Source organism: Diospyros lotus, chromosome 2 (assembly GCF_014633365.1).
Source record: "Diospyros lotus cultivar Yz01 chromosome 2, ASM1463336v1, whole genome shotgun sequence".
Taxonomy (NCBI): domain Eukaryota; kingdom Viridiplantae; phylum Streptophyta; class Magnoliopsida; order Ericales; family Ebenaceae; genus Diospyros; species Diospyros lotus.
The window spans coordinates 11,484,714-11,500,693 of NC_068339.1; the positions used below are offsets into that span (position 1 = coordinate 11,484,714).

The 15,980-nt window shown below is 39.7% G+C and overlaps 2 protein-coding genes across 7 annotated transcripts in view; both read left to right on the plus strand.

Annotated features, from left to right (window-relative positions):
• Nucleotides 1-1,326: 1,326 nt before the first annotated feature.
• Nucleotides 1,327-8,389, plus strand: LOC127795438 (uncharacterized). 3 transcript variants are annotated; one of them, XM_052327101.1, is made up of 21 exons: nucleotides 1,327-1,776; nucleotides 2,606-2,685; nucleotides 2,960-3,046; nucleotides 3,145-3,195; nucleotides 3,297-3,414; nucleotides 3,498-3,554; nucleotides 3,689-3,753; nucleotides 3,883-3,966; nucleotides 4,127-4,177; nucleotides 4,264-4,326; nucleotides 4,443-4,489; nucleotides 4,606-4,675; nucleotides 4,759-4,821; nucleotides 5,495-5,584; nucleotides 5,670-5,708; nucleotides 5,799-6,026; nucleotides 6,116-6,201; nucleotides 6,945-6,993; nucleotides 7,095-7,175; nucleotides 7,254-7,347; nucleotides 7,974-8,389. In XM_052327101.1, exons 1-21 carry the CDS (start codon nucleotides 1,659-1,661, stop codon nucleotides 8,156-8,158), a joined length of 1,806 nt encoding a protein of 601 aa, XP_052183061.1. In that variant the 5' UTR covers nucleotides 1,327-1,658; the 3' UTR covers nucleotides 8,159-8,389. The 3 variants fall into 3 exon arrangements, with proteins under 3 accessions (XP_052183061.1, XP_052183062.1, XP_052183063.1); XM_052327102.1 differs by lacking the exon at nucleotides 1,327-1,776 and adding an exon at nucleotides 1,839-2,372; XM_052327103.1 differs by lacking the exon at nucleotides 1,327-1,776 and adding an exon at nucleotides 1,839-2,312.
• A 4,093-nt stretch (nucleotides 8,390-12,482) lies between these two features.
• Nucleotides 12,483-15,980, plus strand: part of LOC127795604 (vacuolar protein sorting-associated protein 54, chloroplastic) — a 74,565-nt gene continuing 71,067 nt past the window's right edge. For 2 of the 4 annotated variants that reach the window (XM_052327383.1, XM_052327384.1), the window contains exon 1: nucleotides 12,487-13,594. In XM_052327383.1, the coding sequence (XP_052183343.1) occupies nucleotides 12,830-13,594 (765 nt within the window). In that variant the 5' untranslated portion in view covers nucleotides 12,487-12,829. Of the gene's footprint in view, nucleotides 13,595-15,980 lie in introns of all 4 variants that reach the window. The other 2 variants (XM_052327386.1, XM_052327385.1) reach the window with 2 other exon arrangements.

A 15,980-nucleotide genomic window follows, 5' to 3' on the forward strand; every position in this document is an offset into this window, starting at 1 on the left:
GACTTTTGGCGGTATGGTATTTATACAAGGAGGAGGAGGGGGAGCAGTTTGGTACACATCGTTGCAATTGGAATTGGAACAGGAACATGTTGCATTGATGATATTTTCCACGGGATACATGGGTCATCTCATTGCATTGGCCCCCTTCCCTTCTTCACTTTGAATACGACCCCAACATGTTATTTTTAAGTCTGGTTGTGGACCAAATCGCTTGTTAAATAACATGATAGTCATTTTTGGTTTGCTACTAGTATTTTAGTATTTTTCATTTTCAAATAAGTTTGTTAATTGTCAAATTTTTGTAATTTTATTATTAAGATCAATATGCTTTTTAAAAAATAAAAAATAAAAAATTTGACAAAACATAATTAAATAATTTTTACCTAATTATGTGATATTAAGTAAAATTACAACTACTTTTTATCCTTTTTCAAAATATATAATTATTGTGCATTTTCTTTTTATTCCAAAAATGCTATCGAAAACAAGGGTTATGCTACTAAGTACTTTTAGGATATTTTTTAAGATGTATTTAGCGAATTTTATTTTTGTACTTAAATATTTTTATTGGTTATGATAGTTAATAAAAATATATGATGTACAATTATTTTATTTTATTTGAAAATAAAAATATATTAAATGTAACTTAAGGAGAGTCCTAAAATCAGTGACCAAAAAGTAGATAAACAAATACAATTCTCATGGGAGTTAGGGCTGTTGGGTCACTACCCTATTTATCCATTGTTGAGGTGTTCTTAAAAATATATTGTGGGTTTAGTAGTAATTAACAAAGAGTGGGAGTATTTTAAGATCTAAACATAGGATATAATAAATATATAGTTTAAAGCAATGGGAAAAAAAAAGAGAGAGAAATTGGAATGAGTCGAACAGGAAAATTTGGGTATAAAGTAGGAGGATGGGATTGAGTGGTTTGGATTTGGGGATCTTGATTTGGATGCACCCAACTTAAAGCATAAAATTTAATAATAATGATAATAATAATAATACTAAATACAAAGTTAATGTAAAAACTGTTTTTATTTATGATTATATATATACTAATTTTTGGGATTTGAAGAAATAGATATAAGTTGGATCATACTATGATTATTCTTTGGGCTACCCCCTTAGACTATCTACTAAATATAGAATATAGATTGATAAAAATACTTTTTATATCTTATCGTCTTAATTAAGGGATATTTTAATTATATATTTTATTTAATATTTTTATTATTTTTCTTATATTGGATAGCTCAAAAGGTAACCGAAGGGATACCTATAGCATTTTTTATATAAGTTTGTGTTGGTTGGCTCTTGGGGAAATGCATTGGGATCCAGTATATAAAGTCGGGCATTGGTTCCTCTTCGAGACTCACTCACTATACCAATCTCATTCCCCTTTACCCTAATAACAGCCACCACCACCCAGAACCAGAAGTAGTAGCAGCCATTTTTCCTTCTCTCCTACTTGCCTTTCTTTCAACTTGTTTCTCTCTCGTCGTACGCCCTGCTCCTTTCTCTCTATCTCTCGATTGGGAGAGTGGATAGATTCAAGACGCAAATAGAACCAGAATCTTCTTGCTCCCTGACTGGTTCTTGTTGTTCTTCGTGGTCTCCGCTCCGGCAATCGTGAGAGAAGAAGGCGTGAAGGGAAAATGAAGTACGTTCTGGTGACCGGCGGCGTAGTAAGCGGCCTCGGCAAAGGCGTCACTGCCAGTAGCATTGGGGTCATTCTTAAGTCCTGCGGCCTTCGTGTTACTTCCATTAAGATTGGTCTCTCTCTCTCTCTCTCTCTCTCTCTCTCCTTTCTTTATTCCCATTTTCCTTCGTTGGGCTTTTTTGTAAACCCGATTGGTTTTCATTTACCTCTGAAGGAGGACCTCTGGCCCTTTTTGTTTACCCATGATCACCATTTTTTTTTTTTCTTTCTGTGCGGAGAAATTTGTTTTCGGTGAGTTTGCGTTGATTTTGGAATGTGGCTTTTGGGGTGCATGGACAGATAGGCTCTTTTGACGGCCACGTTCCTCTATAAACACAGCTTATCTGGGGAATCCAGATTTTTTGTCAGTCCCTTTCATGGAGCATTTATCTTAAACCATCCTTTGAGCTTTTAGCTAAACATATTTATACCCTCTTCATAAGGAGCTTTATTTTCGTCATTATATTGTTTGTTTTTGTGTGTTTTTGATTTGTCCAAGCTTTTGTAGTTCTATCTATGGTGCTGCAATCCCATCTCTTTTAAATTTTATTATTCTGGACTACCTCTTGAGTATGGAGAACTCCTGAGATAGATATTGGCTGCACTGCTGGTATGGTAACTGGCCTTCAATAATTGATCTATTTCGAGATTGCAAAAGGTTTCAACGCGAGTATGCCTCCTTGGATCATCTGAAAATTCCTTTTGTTTGATCTATGCTTTTTGATTCCTTCTACTCTTAATTGTTGGAATTAAAGTTGTCAACAATCTTACCTAACTGTTCAAAAATCCCCTCTTGCTACTCATGGAGTTTTGTTTTTCTATAATTTCAGAACCCAACTTTAGGAATAAAAAAGTTTTGTATTCATTTTCAATTTTTAACTCCTAGTTTGTTCTTTCCATCAGATCCTTATTTGAACACTGATGCGGGAACAATGTCTCCTTTTGAGCACGGGGAAGTATTTGTACTTGATGATGGCGGTGAGGTAAAAGAAGCTTCCTCTATATCTGTTTCTCATCTGATCTTTCCTTCTCTCTCTCACACACACACGTCCACACACACGCACACACATGTTTCAATATGACTTGTATGATTTCCTTTGAAATGAAATAAACTGGATCAACTGGCCCAAACCGATGCAGATTCATATTCAACTTCATATTAAAATAGGAACTTTCAATAGTTTATGCCTTGTTCTCCCAAAATGGAGTTGGGAGACCGGGTATTCTTCATAATTGATTATGCTATTTTGCTTGAAGGTGGATCTCGACCTTGGAAACTACGAGCGGTTCCTAGACATCGTACTGACCCGAGATAATAATATCACCACTGGAAAAATATATCAGGCAAGTTTGCCAAATTCGGAATCATGAATTATGTTTCAGCTTTGTTGCTAGAGATTATAAAGTTCCCTACTAACTTTACCCTTTTCAATTTGTGATAGTCTGTAATTAATAAGGAGCGAAAGGGGGATTATCTTGGAAGAACTGTGCAGGTGATTCAATGCTGCTGAATCCATATTTTTGCTTGGTGCCACCTTGTAGAGTTGCTTAAGTGTGCAATTTCCCTGTTCTCATATGTATTTTCCTCTGTCAGGTTGTCCCACATATAACAGATGCTATTCAAGAATGGATTGAACGCGTAGCAATGATCCCAGTGGATGGGAAAGAAGGTCCAGCTGACGTCTGTGTCATTGAACTGGGCGGTACCATAGGTAGATTTACTGCAGAGTTGTGATGTGTGGGAAAATGAGTTGATCCACTGCTTTGTTTTCTAAGAAGTACTTGTTTGGTGTAGGGGACATTGAGTCAATGCCATTCATAGAGGCCCTGGGGCAGTTCTCTTACCGAGTAGGTAAGCATACATCTATTCAACGTGTAATACAAAAACAACCCTTTCCTTTCCTGTCAAAGCAATTAAAGAAGTGAGGTTAACTTGCTTTTTTGATTTTTAAAGTGGTTGGTTCTTTCCATAATTGCCCCCCTCAGGTGCTGGCAACTTTTGCTTGATACACGTTAGCCTGGTGCCCGTTTTAAATGTTGTTGGTGAGCAGGTAAGGTGGTTTGATATCTTCATCGGTTCAAATTGCTTTTTATATGGTTGGTTTTGGGGAATTTTATATCCTCTAATAAATAAATCATGTCACCAGTGTGATGACCGGTAATTTGTTTCCTGCGTGTAGAAAACAAAACCAACTCAGCACAGTGTTAGGGGACTAAGAAGCCTCGGATTGATGCCAAATATTTTAGCTTGTCGCAGCACAACGGTCTCTCTCATCTCTGTCCATCATCCTAGCATTACACATACAAGTTTTTGTGGATGCATAATATTCTCTCTTTGTTCTTTTGTTATATATATATATATATATGTATTTAATTTCTTGGCATATTTAAATTTTGACTCGTGATACCTCAATGCATTTTCAGGAACTTGATGAAAATGTTAAGGCGAAAATCTCTCAATTTTGCCATGTTCCGGTAAATTTGGTTTTTTATAATCTCAGTTTTTTCTTTCTAGTTGTTTTAGGTAGTATGTACTTATGCTGAACCCCTATATTTTCCAGGAAGAAAATATCATCTCACTCTATGACGTGTCCAACATTTGGCATGTTCCATTGCTTTTGAAAGTAAGATGTTTGCCGATAGTTTGATGCTACGTTGTCAGCACTGATAAATTTGAAGCTATTCTTCCATTTCTTATGCCAAGTCCTTGTCTATTTTTTTTTTCCCTTCTTTCAATTAGGATCAGATGGCACACAATGCAATCCTGAAAGTGCTGCACCTTCAAGGGTTAGTATAACACACTATAGTCTCTATTTTATCTGTTATGTTGAGAGTGGAGCTTTCAGGGTTTTAATTGTTGGCATTTAGCTGCCACAGTGACGATGTTCCGTTTTTTCATGTAGTGTTGCCCGTGAACCTGTATTGGAGGAATGGACAGCTAGGGCTAAACTCTGTGACATGCTTCATGAACCTGTAGGTTCCCAGCTTGTTGGATACAGATTATTAGTCTACTATTGGCTGCCAAAATATTATGATTTATGTCATTTAATATACAGGTCAGAATTGCCATGGTTGGAAAGTATACAGGCCTTTCAGATTCTTACCTATCTGTCCTAAAGGTGAGTCAATCCATTTGTCCCTTGTCAGCTAGAATTTTTGTGCTTGTTTGAAAGCACTTCTCAGTTGTTTGTGGACTGTATTTTCTGAGAGCGCACACTTGCACAATATTCCTTGTTTAGGCATGAAAGATCTATTGATTGGGCTGGGTGATCTTCAGCTTCCAGGGGGGCACAATTTCCCCGTTGAAGTGTCTTTACCATGACATTACTGCTATAGGAAGGCTTTTCAGGTTGAGGTGGTTTCTTTGTAGGGGCACTATTTGTAATGAGCATTGGTCCTCATGGTGTCATTCAGGTTTTATACAGTTGAACTGTAGGGGTACTGGTGTTATAGTTTGTGGAGAGATGTGGCGGGACAAACTTGGTTTTCATTAAAAATAATTATAGTCTTCACTCTTCAGAAAACAAATTTTTGAGAAGTTATATGTTATCTAAGTGGTTTCTGAAGCATGCCTTAATTATTTGTATTACTTAAATGTGCATTTTGGCCACAGTAAAAAGCAAACTGTATAATAATTTGTAGAGTTTCAATAAAGATTACCTTCTCTCACTCACCATTAAATCTCATGGATGAACGGCTGCATTTTAGTTTAATCATTCACATTGTGTAGCCGGTGAGGTCATGCAAGTTTGATATTTCTACTGATTGATTGACAAGGTATGCCTTTTGTAGGCTCTTCTGCATGCTTGTGTTGCGTGGCGCAGGAAACTTATTGTCGATTGGGTTTTGTCCACTGACCTTGAAGAAGCAACTGCTAAAGAGGTTATATTCAGTTTCTACTTTTTCATATTTCTGTACTATTCTTGTATGTCTCGTCTTTTTTCAATTTTTTTTTATCTGCTTGCAGAATCCCGATGCATATAGTGAAGCTTGGAATTTGTTGAAGGTCAGTATATATAGAGTTTAACTATCATAGGTTAGTGAGTAAAGCTGATCCTGTTGGGATGTAGCTGTTCATACTTTCCTTTGTCTTTAGGGTGCAGATGGTGTGCTTGTTCCTGGAGGGTTTGGTGACAGAGGGGTGCAAGGGAAAATGCTTGCTGCAAAGTATGCCCGGGAAAATGGGATTCCATTTTTTGGAATATGCCTTGGGATGCAAATTGCTGTAATTGAGTTTGCTCAATCTGTCCTTGGTTTGCATGATGCAAACAGTATTGAGTTTGATCCAAACACCCGGAGGCCTTGCGTTATATTTATGCCAGAGGTTTGTATCTTTAAGTACTCAAGAGTTAGGGGAATCCCCCAAATTACTCTTTTTTATTGGTTTGCAATCTGAACATGTAACGTTAACAGGTTTCAAAAACTCATATGGGAGGCACCATGCGGCTTGGATCTAGGAAAACTTATTTTCAGGTTGCGGACTGCATATCTGCAAAACTGTAAGCACTTTGGCTATCAGTATATGCTTGCAGACGTGCATGCATATATGCATTTATTGTGCGTCTGATGGATGTTATTGAGTTTAACTATACCATTAATGTTGATTTAGTTGACCAAATCCTTGACCTTGAAGCCATTTTTTTTTTGAACGAGTACATTGGCCAAGCCTTGTGTTCAATTATTGTCGCAGAGCAGGCTTTGGAAACCTCTGTTATTTATTGATGTCATTATTGATGTCAATCCCACCCAGCTGAAAAATTTGGTATCAATTATTTGGCCATGTTGCTTGCTATGTATTTTGTGTTTCTTGAGTTGAACAGGTTTTATTCAAGTTTCTTGAGGTATTGTGTGCCCTAAGTTGGACTGCAGCTTTCTTCCCATATGGCATTAGAGCTAAAAAATCACGTGAACAGAATGCATGAAATCCAACATAAATCCATGTTATTGAAGTTGAACTTGTTAGCGTTCTTGTGCAATGTAAATTGACCATTTTAGTCTCTCAATTCTTTGAATTTAACACTCTCTTGACAGAAGGTCAAGTATTTGTATAACATTGACTCCCAAATCTTAGTATTTTCAATGCCATCTATGTCTTTTTTGAAAGTTTGTGTACTACCGAAACAATTAGGAAGGATCTGGGCACAAATGAAACAAATTGGCACATAGAAGCATAGTTTATGTACCGTTATGATGAGGTAACATGTCCAGTGTTTATCTAATTGTTATAATCTCGTCCTGCCAGGTATGGTAATAAGGGCTTCATTGAGGAGAGACACCGGCATAGATATGAGGTATTTGGCAGTCGGGAAATACCGCCTTAGAGACCATTATTTGACTTTACTGCAATGCCTCTTCAGTTAGGACTTTGGCCTGAAAACAATTGTCTATGCAGGTGAATCCGGATATTGTACCACAACTTGAAGATGCAGGTCTCTTATTTACTGGCAAAGATGAAAGTGGGCAACGCATGGAGGTTGATATCACAGTAACAGAATTTGAACTTGATATCACAACATTCCTGTTAAGTTCACAATGTTATATGTTCTCGCAGATTGTTGAATTGGCTAATCATCCTTTCTTTGTTGGTGTTCAATTCCACCCCGAGTTCAAATCAAGACCAGGGAAGCCTTCTGCTCTTTTCTTAGGTATTTGTCTACTCAAATTCTTTTGATGAGGAAACTATGTGATTGCGCTGAAATTTCCTTAAAACATAAAATGATCTCCTTGTGCATCATGTGTCTTTTGTCATTATGTAGGTTGCTGGACTTGACGGTCTCTTGTATTCTTTTTCTTGCACTTGTTTATGGCATAAGTGTTTTCTGAATTATATGCTATGGTTTTGAATGCTTAAAGTGATCTTCTTTCACTTTTAGGCCACAGCAGTGGCAAACACAAACCTTCTGTGCAACGTTTGTATGATTATAGTTAAAAGGCTGTGCAAGTTGGCATGACGAGCAAGCCTAACGTTGGCTGGTGATCCCTTTTTGTCTTGCCCTGTATGGAGCAAGCTTTAATTACTTCACAAGACTGAAACTTCAGCTATTTTTGTTAAGTTCAAACTGTGCCATCGTTATTCATAGCTGTTATGTTGCATGATGACTTCTGGAGTATCCGGTCCTGTTGTGCAAATTTAGTATCCGTAAGCTGTTTTCTATAGTTTCACAGCAGTTGAGTAGATTAACTTAGATCTGATCTGGCCTTGATTTGGTACTTAAGCTGGATATACCTAACCTTTTTTTGTTTTTTTTTATATGAAAAATTTAATGAACAGGTCTTATAGCAGCGGCATGTGGGCAGTTGGACGCCTTTTTGAAGAAGCGCGTGATTAAGTCGAACGCGATCAGCAATGGCACAGCAACACTAAAACCTCATCACTATGCAAATGGGGCAGAGAAGACGCCCAACTGGTCGGCACTAGGAGTCGTTTGCAGCAATGGAAATGGCGTGCACTGTTAAAGGAGAGTGCGATTGGTGTTTTGTTTTGGTTTTTAATTTTTTTTTGGGTTGTCTAGGACTGTCTCTCATTTTAACTAAATCTCTCCTCTCCCCGACGAGTCCTACCATTTTTGCTAGGAGCTATCTTCGAGTTGGTCTGTACAGACATACAGTGTGTGGGCAGGTGGTGCTATATAATAGAGTAGAGCTGGATTCCGGTCTTTTTTGAAAACGGAACAACAGCCTGTTGTATTTACAGCATATTGTGATATTGATATGGTGGGGGGGGGCTCTGGACTTTTTGTTGCTCATTATTACTTGTTCCACTGTATTCATCATCGGCTTTGCTTGCTCAAGCATGGCTTCTTTTTTTTTTATCGAAAGATAAATATATAGATAAAAAGATGTATGAGAAATCACTGGGCATATTCGAGAGTAAACATGAAATGATACACGGCTAAGTTTTATTGCTAGAGTCTCGTGAAATAAAATGAGGATACATGGTGAAAATTACTTTGTATATAAAGGTTTTGATGATACACGTCATTTGAGGCCTAAGGCTCTCAAAAATCATACGATTTTTAACAATCCAAATCTAATAAATTATGCTGCCTAGGGCTATCCTTTTCGCCTTGCTTTGCCAGGATGAACCACGAGCCTTTTTCTTTAACCATTTGAGCGTTGTTGCTATAGTGGACATCAATCGGGTGATGCCCAGCCAAGCTTTTACATGGCCCCAAACATACAAGCTAATTGGGCACTGCAAAAACAAGTGTTGCAAGAACTCCTCAGCCACTCTGCATGGCAGGCAGTTCCAATCAGTGTCCAGAAACTAGAGCTTATTCTTAGTGCTAATCCTATCCTTCGCACATTGTCATAAAATAAATGAGTATTTCGGCATCAGACAAGGGTTCCACACGACAGAGGCCCATATCTTCTTACGCCCCTTGGGCCTAAAGAAATCATACTCTGAGGGAGGGGAGATCAATGCAATCACCTTTATCTCGTCGGGACAACATGTTAGCAGTCGCAACACTGGACCTCGCCTCTATGCACAATGCGTCCCCGATGGCTAGTAGCTTCTTGATAAGGAGGGGTCGTCTCTCCTAGCCGCCTACTCCCAAACGGAAGAGGAAACAAGATTCTGGTGATGGTCCAACGGACCCATAGCGAGTCTTTTTTCCTATGAATGTTCCAGAGTACATTCACAAGTAAAGCTGAATTCCAGCTCCTCAAATCTTTAAGCCCGAGCCTTCTTTCACCTTTAGGAAGACAAACCTCATGCCAAGAAACAAAAGGGGATTTGGAATTCCACAGAAAAGATCTGCATATCTTATAAACTCTTTCTATAACAACGGTTGGGATAGGGAGGATGGACAGCCAAAAACATTCCACCCCTTGAAGAATCGCTCTAACAAGCTCGACTCTGCCCGCGTAAGAAGGGGAGGATGTTGTCCACGACATGATGCAATCCGCAATCTTGTCTATTGCCAAAGGAATCCCCAAACAACGAAAAGGCATGACACATTTGAAAAAGTTAGTCAAGGCCATAATATCCTCCAAATCACAACCAACAATCCCGGTAGTGAACATACTGGACTTCAAACCATTCGCACGCAGGCCATATTTGTCTCCAAAGCTCTTGAAGCAGTCCATGAAAATTCTGACCGAAGTAAGATCACCCCTAACAAATAACAGTAAGTCATCTGCAAATGCAAGGTGCGAAATCTTAAGCCCGTCACATTTAGGGTGAAAATTAAATTCCGAGTTCACCATAGTAGCATTGAGGGATCTTGATAGATACTCGATGCACAACACAAACAAGAATGATGAGAGTGGGTCACCTTGCTTGAGCCCCTGCTTGCCTTTGAAGCCACACAAACCGCCATTGATCAAGAGGGAATACGAGGGATAATTGACACCCTCCATAACCCATTTGGAGAACGCAGGGGGAAACCCCAACCCCTTAAGAATCTGCCTCAGAAAACTCCAGCTGATGGAATCATAGGCTTTACGAAGGTCGACTTTGATAAGACAACGCAGAGAAATTCTTTTCCTATTGTACTTCCAAAACAGCTCCTGAGCAAGATGCACATTCTCCACCATACTCCTACCTTTAACAAACATAGACTGAGCACGGTCCACAATAGACCCTAACAGAAGGGCTAATCTAGCTGCCAAAACCTTGGAAATCACTTTATATATAACGTTACAACAAGCAATCGGTCTAAACTCCCCAGTCGAGAACACATGCTTGGACTTTGAAATCAACACAATGCATGTATGGTTGAGCTGCTTAAGAAGCGTACCGGAAGTAAAGAATTCTTGAACAATCTCAATAAACTGGTTGCCCAAAATATGCCAAGACTTCTTGAAGAAACAGAAAGATAAGCCATCAGGCCCCGAAGACTTATCTTCTCCAATGCTAAGAGTGCATATTTAATTTCCTGGCTGGAAGTGCAGAAAGAAAGACTGTCAGCCTGCTCCATTGAAATCCTCGGCCCAACACTTAGCACACTCGATCGGATCAATAGGCTCACATGCCTTGGCAGTGCCTAGCAAACCCTCGAAATACCGAACAAACTCATTAGCAACCTGGCTAGGGGAATTGGTCATGGACCCATCCTCTCTAAGCACCAACGCTATATGATTCTTCTTCGAGTTCCTTCTCACAATTGCATGAAAAAACTTTGAGCATCTGTCACTATACTTGAGATACGATTACTTGGCCTGTTGGAGTAAAAAAAGCCTTTCCGCCTCTTTTAAGAACATGGCATTCTTTATCAACTCGGCAACTCGATTTTGCAGCTCCTTGTCTTGAGGCCGATTCTAGAGGCCAAGCTGGTCCTCTATCAGATCATTGGATGTTCTATCCGCCTTGAAGAAATATGACTAAAGTGCTTAGAATTCAGTTATTTAATAGGCCCCTTTAACTGTTGCAACTTTTTGCAAAGACTGTATTGCTTGGTCCCTTAAACTTGATGCTGCCACACCGAGCTAATGATACTAAGGAAGTCCTCATGCCTAGCCCACATGTTAAAGAATCTAGAAGGCTTGTTCCGATACCTGTTTTGCTGAAAAATGGACACAATACTAGGCGAGAGATCGAATAGACACCTATATGGCAAAAAGTATAGCCTATTTATTTATTGGCAAAACTGTCCGTTGCCTTCCATGGTTGTAACATAAAACACGGATGGTAATGTCTTTGGAAATTTAGTGGTTTATGTAGCCCAATGTTGCATGCATGGGTTGGTGTCTTTAGAACCTCACAACCAGCAATGTCCTAACCATACGGATTTGAGCTATTTGTATTTCACAAAATAGGAACTCACAAAGACGAGCAAAATAGTAACTGTTGTCAAATTCGCGTCAGCTCAAACTCATATGACCCCAAACCCAACATCATCGGCCAAAAAACCCCTTATTTATAGCATTTTCGTTTCGACTTTCCGGCCAATCTGGTTGCTCCTTGCCCTGGGTCTTATCCCTTAGGCCGTGATGGCCCCAACCTCTTCCTAAAATGATGATTTGATGCCGATGGCCGGCGCTCACAGTGCTACCATCGACTTTGTTGAAGTGTTTACACTGCATTTTGCGTTGCAGTCCTTATTTTTTCGTTCTCTAGCACTTTGGCCCTTGCCCTCAAGTTTCTAGAATTTACACACATCTTCATAACTTTGAAAAATTTCATTCTTGCCCCATAATTTTGAAAAATTACCCTTATGCCCGAGCATAAATTTTTTTCCCCAAGTATTATACCCTAGAAGGTGCTGGCGCGCAGGTACGATCATGTGGGCACACGGACGCGATGCAGCACCCCGTGTGACTCTTACTCGGGGGTGTTGGTGGTATTGGCAAGTATGAGCATGGGTGAGTGGGTGCACGCTAAGGCTCGACACCTTGAGTGGCCATCACTCGGGATGCAGTCCTAAGGCAGTGCGAGGGGTGGCCTCTTGCCATGTTGCCACATGGCGCAACCAAACGTGAGGGCCATGTCTTGCCTACGATCGTCGAGTAGTACTAAGGGGTGTGGCCTTTTGCCACCCCAAGTAACCCTTATCCAGGTCACCCATGGTTGCTTTGGCAGCCATGTGACGCTTCTTATTTTGACTATTTATTAATTTATTTTCATGCTATTTTGATATTTTGTTAGACGTAACAAAATTTTATGATGTAATTAATATCATACATCCTCTGCTCTATACTATTGAGTGAGTAATTCAGGCTTAATAAAAATTTAAATGCGAGACATCGTATTCATTAGTGTTATTATTTATTGAACTTTTCATAGGAGCACATCGTCTTGATAATACATCCTGTGTTTACTCAAATGCCGGGGGGTGGGGGGGATATAAAATAGGGTATAGGGTATGAAAGAGAAGGAAAAATTGAAAGATGAGTCAAATTGTGGAAAAGCACTTTGCAAAGCTTCCCCCCCCCGGGCGCGCTGTCTCTGGGCCTCGGAATCATTTCTTGTTCTCCTTGTAGGTCTGCGTCGCCCGCTCGTGCTACCTATGGCAGTGCACGCTCCGATTTCTCTCTCATCGAAACCCAGCAATTTCCGATCTAGGGTTTAACAATTCACGTCCGAATTCGAGCATTCCGTTACCAAAACAAAACAGCCAGTTCTGAATCTATGAGATCAGATCAGGATTGGTCCCAATTCACGGTCTCCACCAGATCGTGAAAATGGATTCGCAGCCTTCCCTATCGGTGAGGTTCTTGGACCGTAGTAGTAACAGTGAAAAAGGCCTTGCCCGCACCAATTCGTCTCCGTCCAAATCGAGCTCTTCAGATCCCATTAGCCAGAGCTTAGCTTCTATCCTCAACAATCCCCACTCCACCGTTTCAGTTACCGCGTCTGAATTCTTGCCTTTGGCCGCGAATAAGGCCGGTTCGGAACTTAGCCGATCTGATTTTGGGCAGTATTTGGCTTCGATCTCGGACCCCTATGGCCGATTCGAGGACATTCGGAACCACAGCAATAGAGAGAGCGTGGAGGATTTGGCTAGCATTGGCGAGGGTGGCGATGCACTGGTGGCCTGTCTCCGCCAAGTGCCGGCGTTGTATTTTAAGGAGGACTTCGCGTTGGAGGACGGTGCCACGTTCCGCGCCGCGTGCCCGTTCGCCACTATGCCGGAGAATTTGGTGCTTCAAGAGAAGCTATCCCAGTACTTGGACGTGGTGGAGTTGCACTTGGTGAAGGAGATTTCACTGAGGTCGAGCTCATTTTTTGAGGCGCAGGCGCAATTGGGAGACTTGAATGTGAAGATTGTGGAGGGGTGTAGCCGGATCCGGGACCTCAAGGAGACCATAAGGCTCTTGGATGCGGATTTGGTGGATTCCGCTAGACAAATTCATGAGCTGAACGCAACAAGAAGTAATTTGTTGGCTCTGCAACAGAAATTGAGGCTTATTTTATACGTCAACCAAGCTGTTTCCACTCTCAAACTGGTATGCTAGTCTTCCTAAGACGTGTGTTACCAGTTATTTTTCTATCTATTTGCTTTTACCTTCCCCCGAAGTTAGAACTCATCCTATATATTAAAGTTCCACAAGAAGGACAAACCACTTACTGGAGTACCTCAAGAGGAAATGCCGTTCATCTAGAAAACTCAAATCATAAATAATCTGCAAAAGAGATGCTGAACATTAAATTTAGTTTGCAAAAGCCAAATATTGAAGTCTCAACATTGCATTTAGTTTATGGGTGGCACCTACATCTCAATCACTTGAAAGGTGGTTATTCCTCTATGGGCAGATGTTTCCAAATATGACAAGGAGAAGCAACCAGCTGAGGGTGCTTTTCGTTGTTTCAAATACAATCCACATGCAAACAATCAAGCTTACCAAATGCCAAGCTTGATGCAGTCATGCAACACAATGCCTTTGGAAGATAATGTATAGCTCTGCCTCAGACTTCTTTTTATATATGAAGAAAAAAAGATCAGGTCAAGTTCTGCAGGAGTCCAGTTTATCCATTCTCTCTTATGTTGCTTTTCTGCAAACTTTGACTGATCAAATGGCCTTCTGTGCCATGACCCAAAGAAAGGATCTTCAACTCCTAATAATGCCAACCATGCATGTATAACAGGAGAAAAACATGGTTTTTGTCTACAACAACATCAAGAGATGCGTCCACTATGCTCATTACTAAACCATAGAAGTAAGACTAAGGCCACTTTTGTGTTTGAGAACTTGCATTTTTAACCCTTTAAAGATGTTTCATTATGTTTTCTCTAAATTAACCACATTAACTCCTTAAGCTAAAACCCACAGCATCTTCAGTTAGTTACCTATTCTGGACTCTTCCAATCTAAAGTGAGACTCATATGCATTCATTGAGAATACATACTCTACTCCAAACAATTAAATGTAGAAGGAATTGATGTTTGATCAACTGCCATATAGTATTCTTTGTTATGCTGTTATTGTATTGAATCAATGTAACTGTTATAGTTTTGTTTCTGTTATAGTTGTTATAAGCAGCGTTAAAGTTGTTAGGCAGTTAGTCGCATTTGTTGTTCAAGGTAGACACTTCATTTGCTTTGTTGATTCATTTTCTGTGCTATAAAGATTTAGCGAGGTTCTTTTTCATCTCTCACGTTTTCCTTCTTTGTTCATCGTGAAGCTCTTGCTTCATGGTATCAGAGCCCTAGACTCGCGTCAATGGCCTCTAATCCTGAATTCAGTTCTTCCTCCATTCTGTCGTTGGCCTCGTTGTCCGACTTCTCAACAGTAGTGAAAGTGTTTAACTTCATACCGATCAAGCTAGATTCTAGCAACTACCTTTTCTGGAAGGCACAGATCTTGGCCACCATTAGGGCTTTTGATCTTCTGCCTTTCAACAACAAGTCTCTGCCACCTTTGAAGTAAGTCTCTGATCCAACCACCTCCAATTTTGAGTCTCAGGTAGTCAATCTCGAGTATCTCAATTGGATCAAGTCAGATCAATTGCTGCTAGGTTAGGTATTTTCTATGATAGGGAGAGAAGTTCTTGCATAGATGATTCATTGTGAATCATCTGCCGAGGTATGGAATGTTCTTGAAAATCTTTATTCTCAGCAAGTTGTTGCTAAGTTATTTCAATTAAAGCAACAATTAAGATCTATAAAGAAGAATAATCTTTCTGTCAATGATTATGTTTTGAAAATTAAGATCGTAGGACATGCCCTAGCGGCTATTGGAGAACCTCTAAACGATAAAGATTTGTTGATGGCTATTCTCAACGAGTTGGACAATGATTATGAAACTGTCATTAGTCTCATTACTTATCAGATGGATGAAATAAACATAGAGAAGGTGCAATATCTTTTATTGATGTTAGAATTGGGAGCATTGGTAGCCTTTAATCCTCTCAAGAAACCGATCACACACTCCTCAAAATCACCAGCAAACACACCACAACACTAACAGTCAATAAAAGAATAGAAATCGAAACATAAACAAAACAAGAAATGAAATATTCAAACCATATGAGGAGACGAAATTTTATCCTGGTTCATGCCATTTGAATGGCACTACATCCAGCCTTGAAACAACCACTGAGCAACCTTTTTTATTGATGGATAATAACATGTCTTTCTTTCTTTCTCTCTCCCACGATACAAGCCTTCCCAAGAATGAACAAGACTATTCTAACTCACAACTTTCTCACTCTCTAGGCTCTCGTGAAAACAGAAAGAGTATATGTGATTTATTCTCCCTCAGCCCCCCTGCTCTATTTATAGAACATAGGGTGAGCTACACATTCTATCGACGCATAAGTTCAAATGAAATAAGGCAAGCATTAAAAAAGATGAAAAATCATAAGGCAGTGGGACCAGATGAGATACCAATA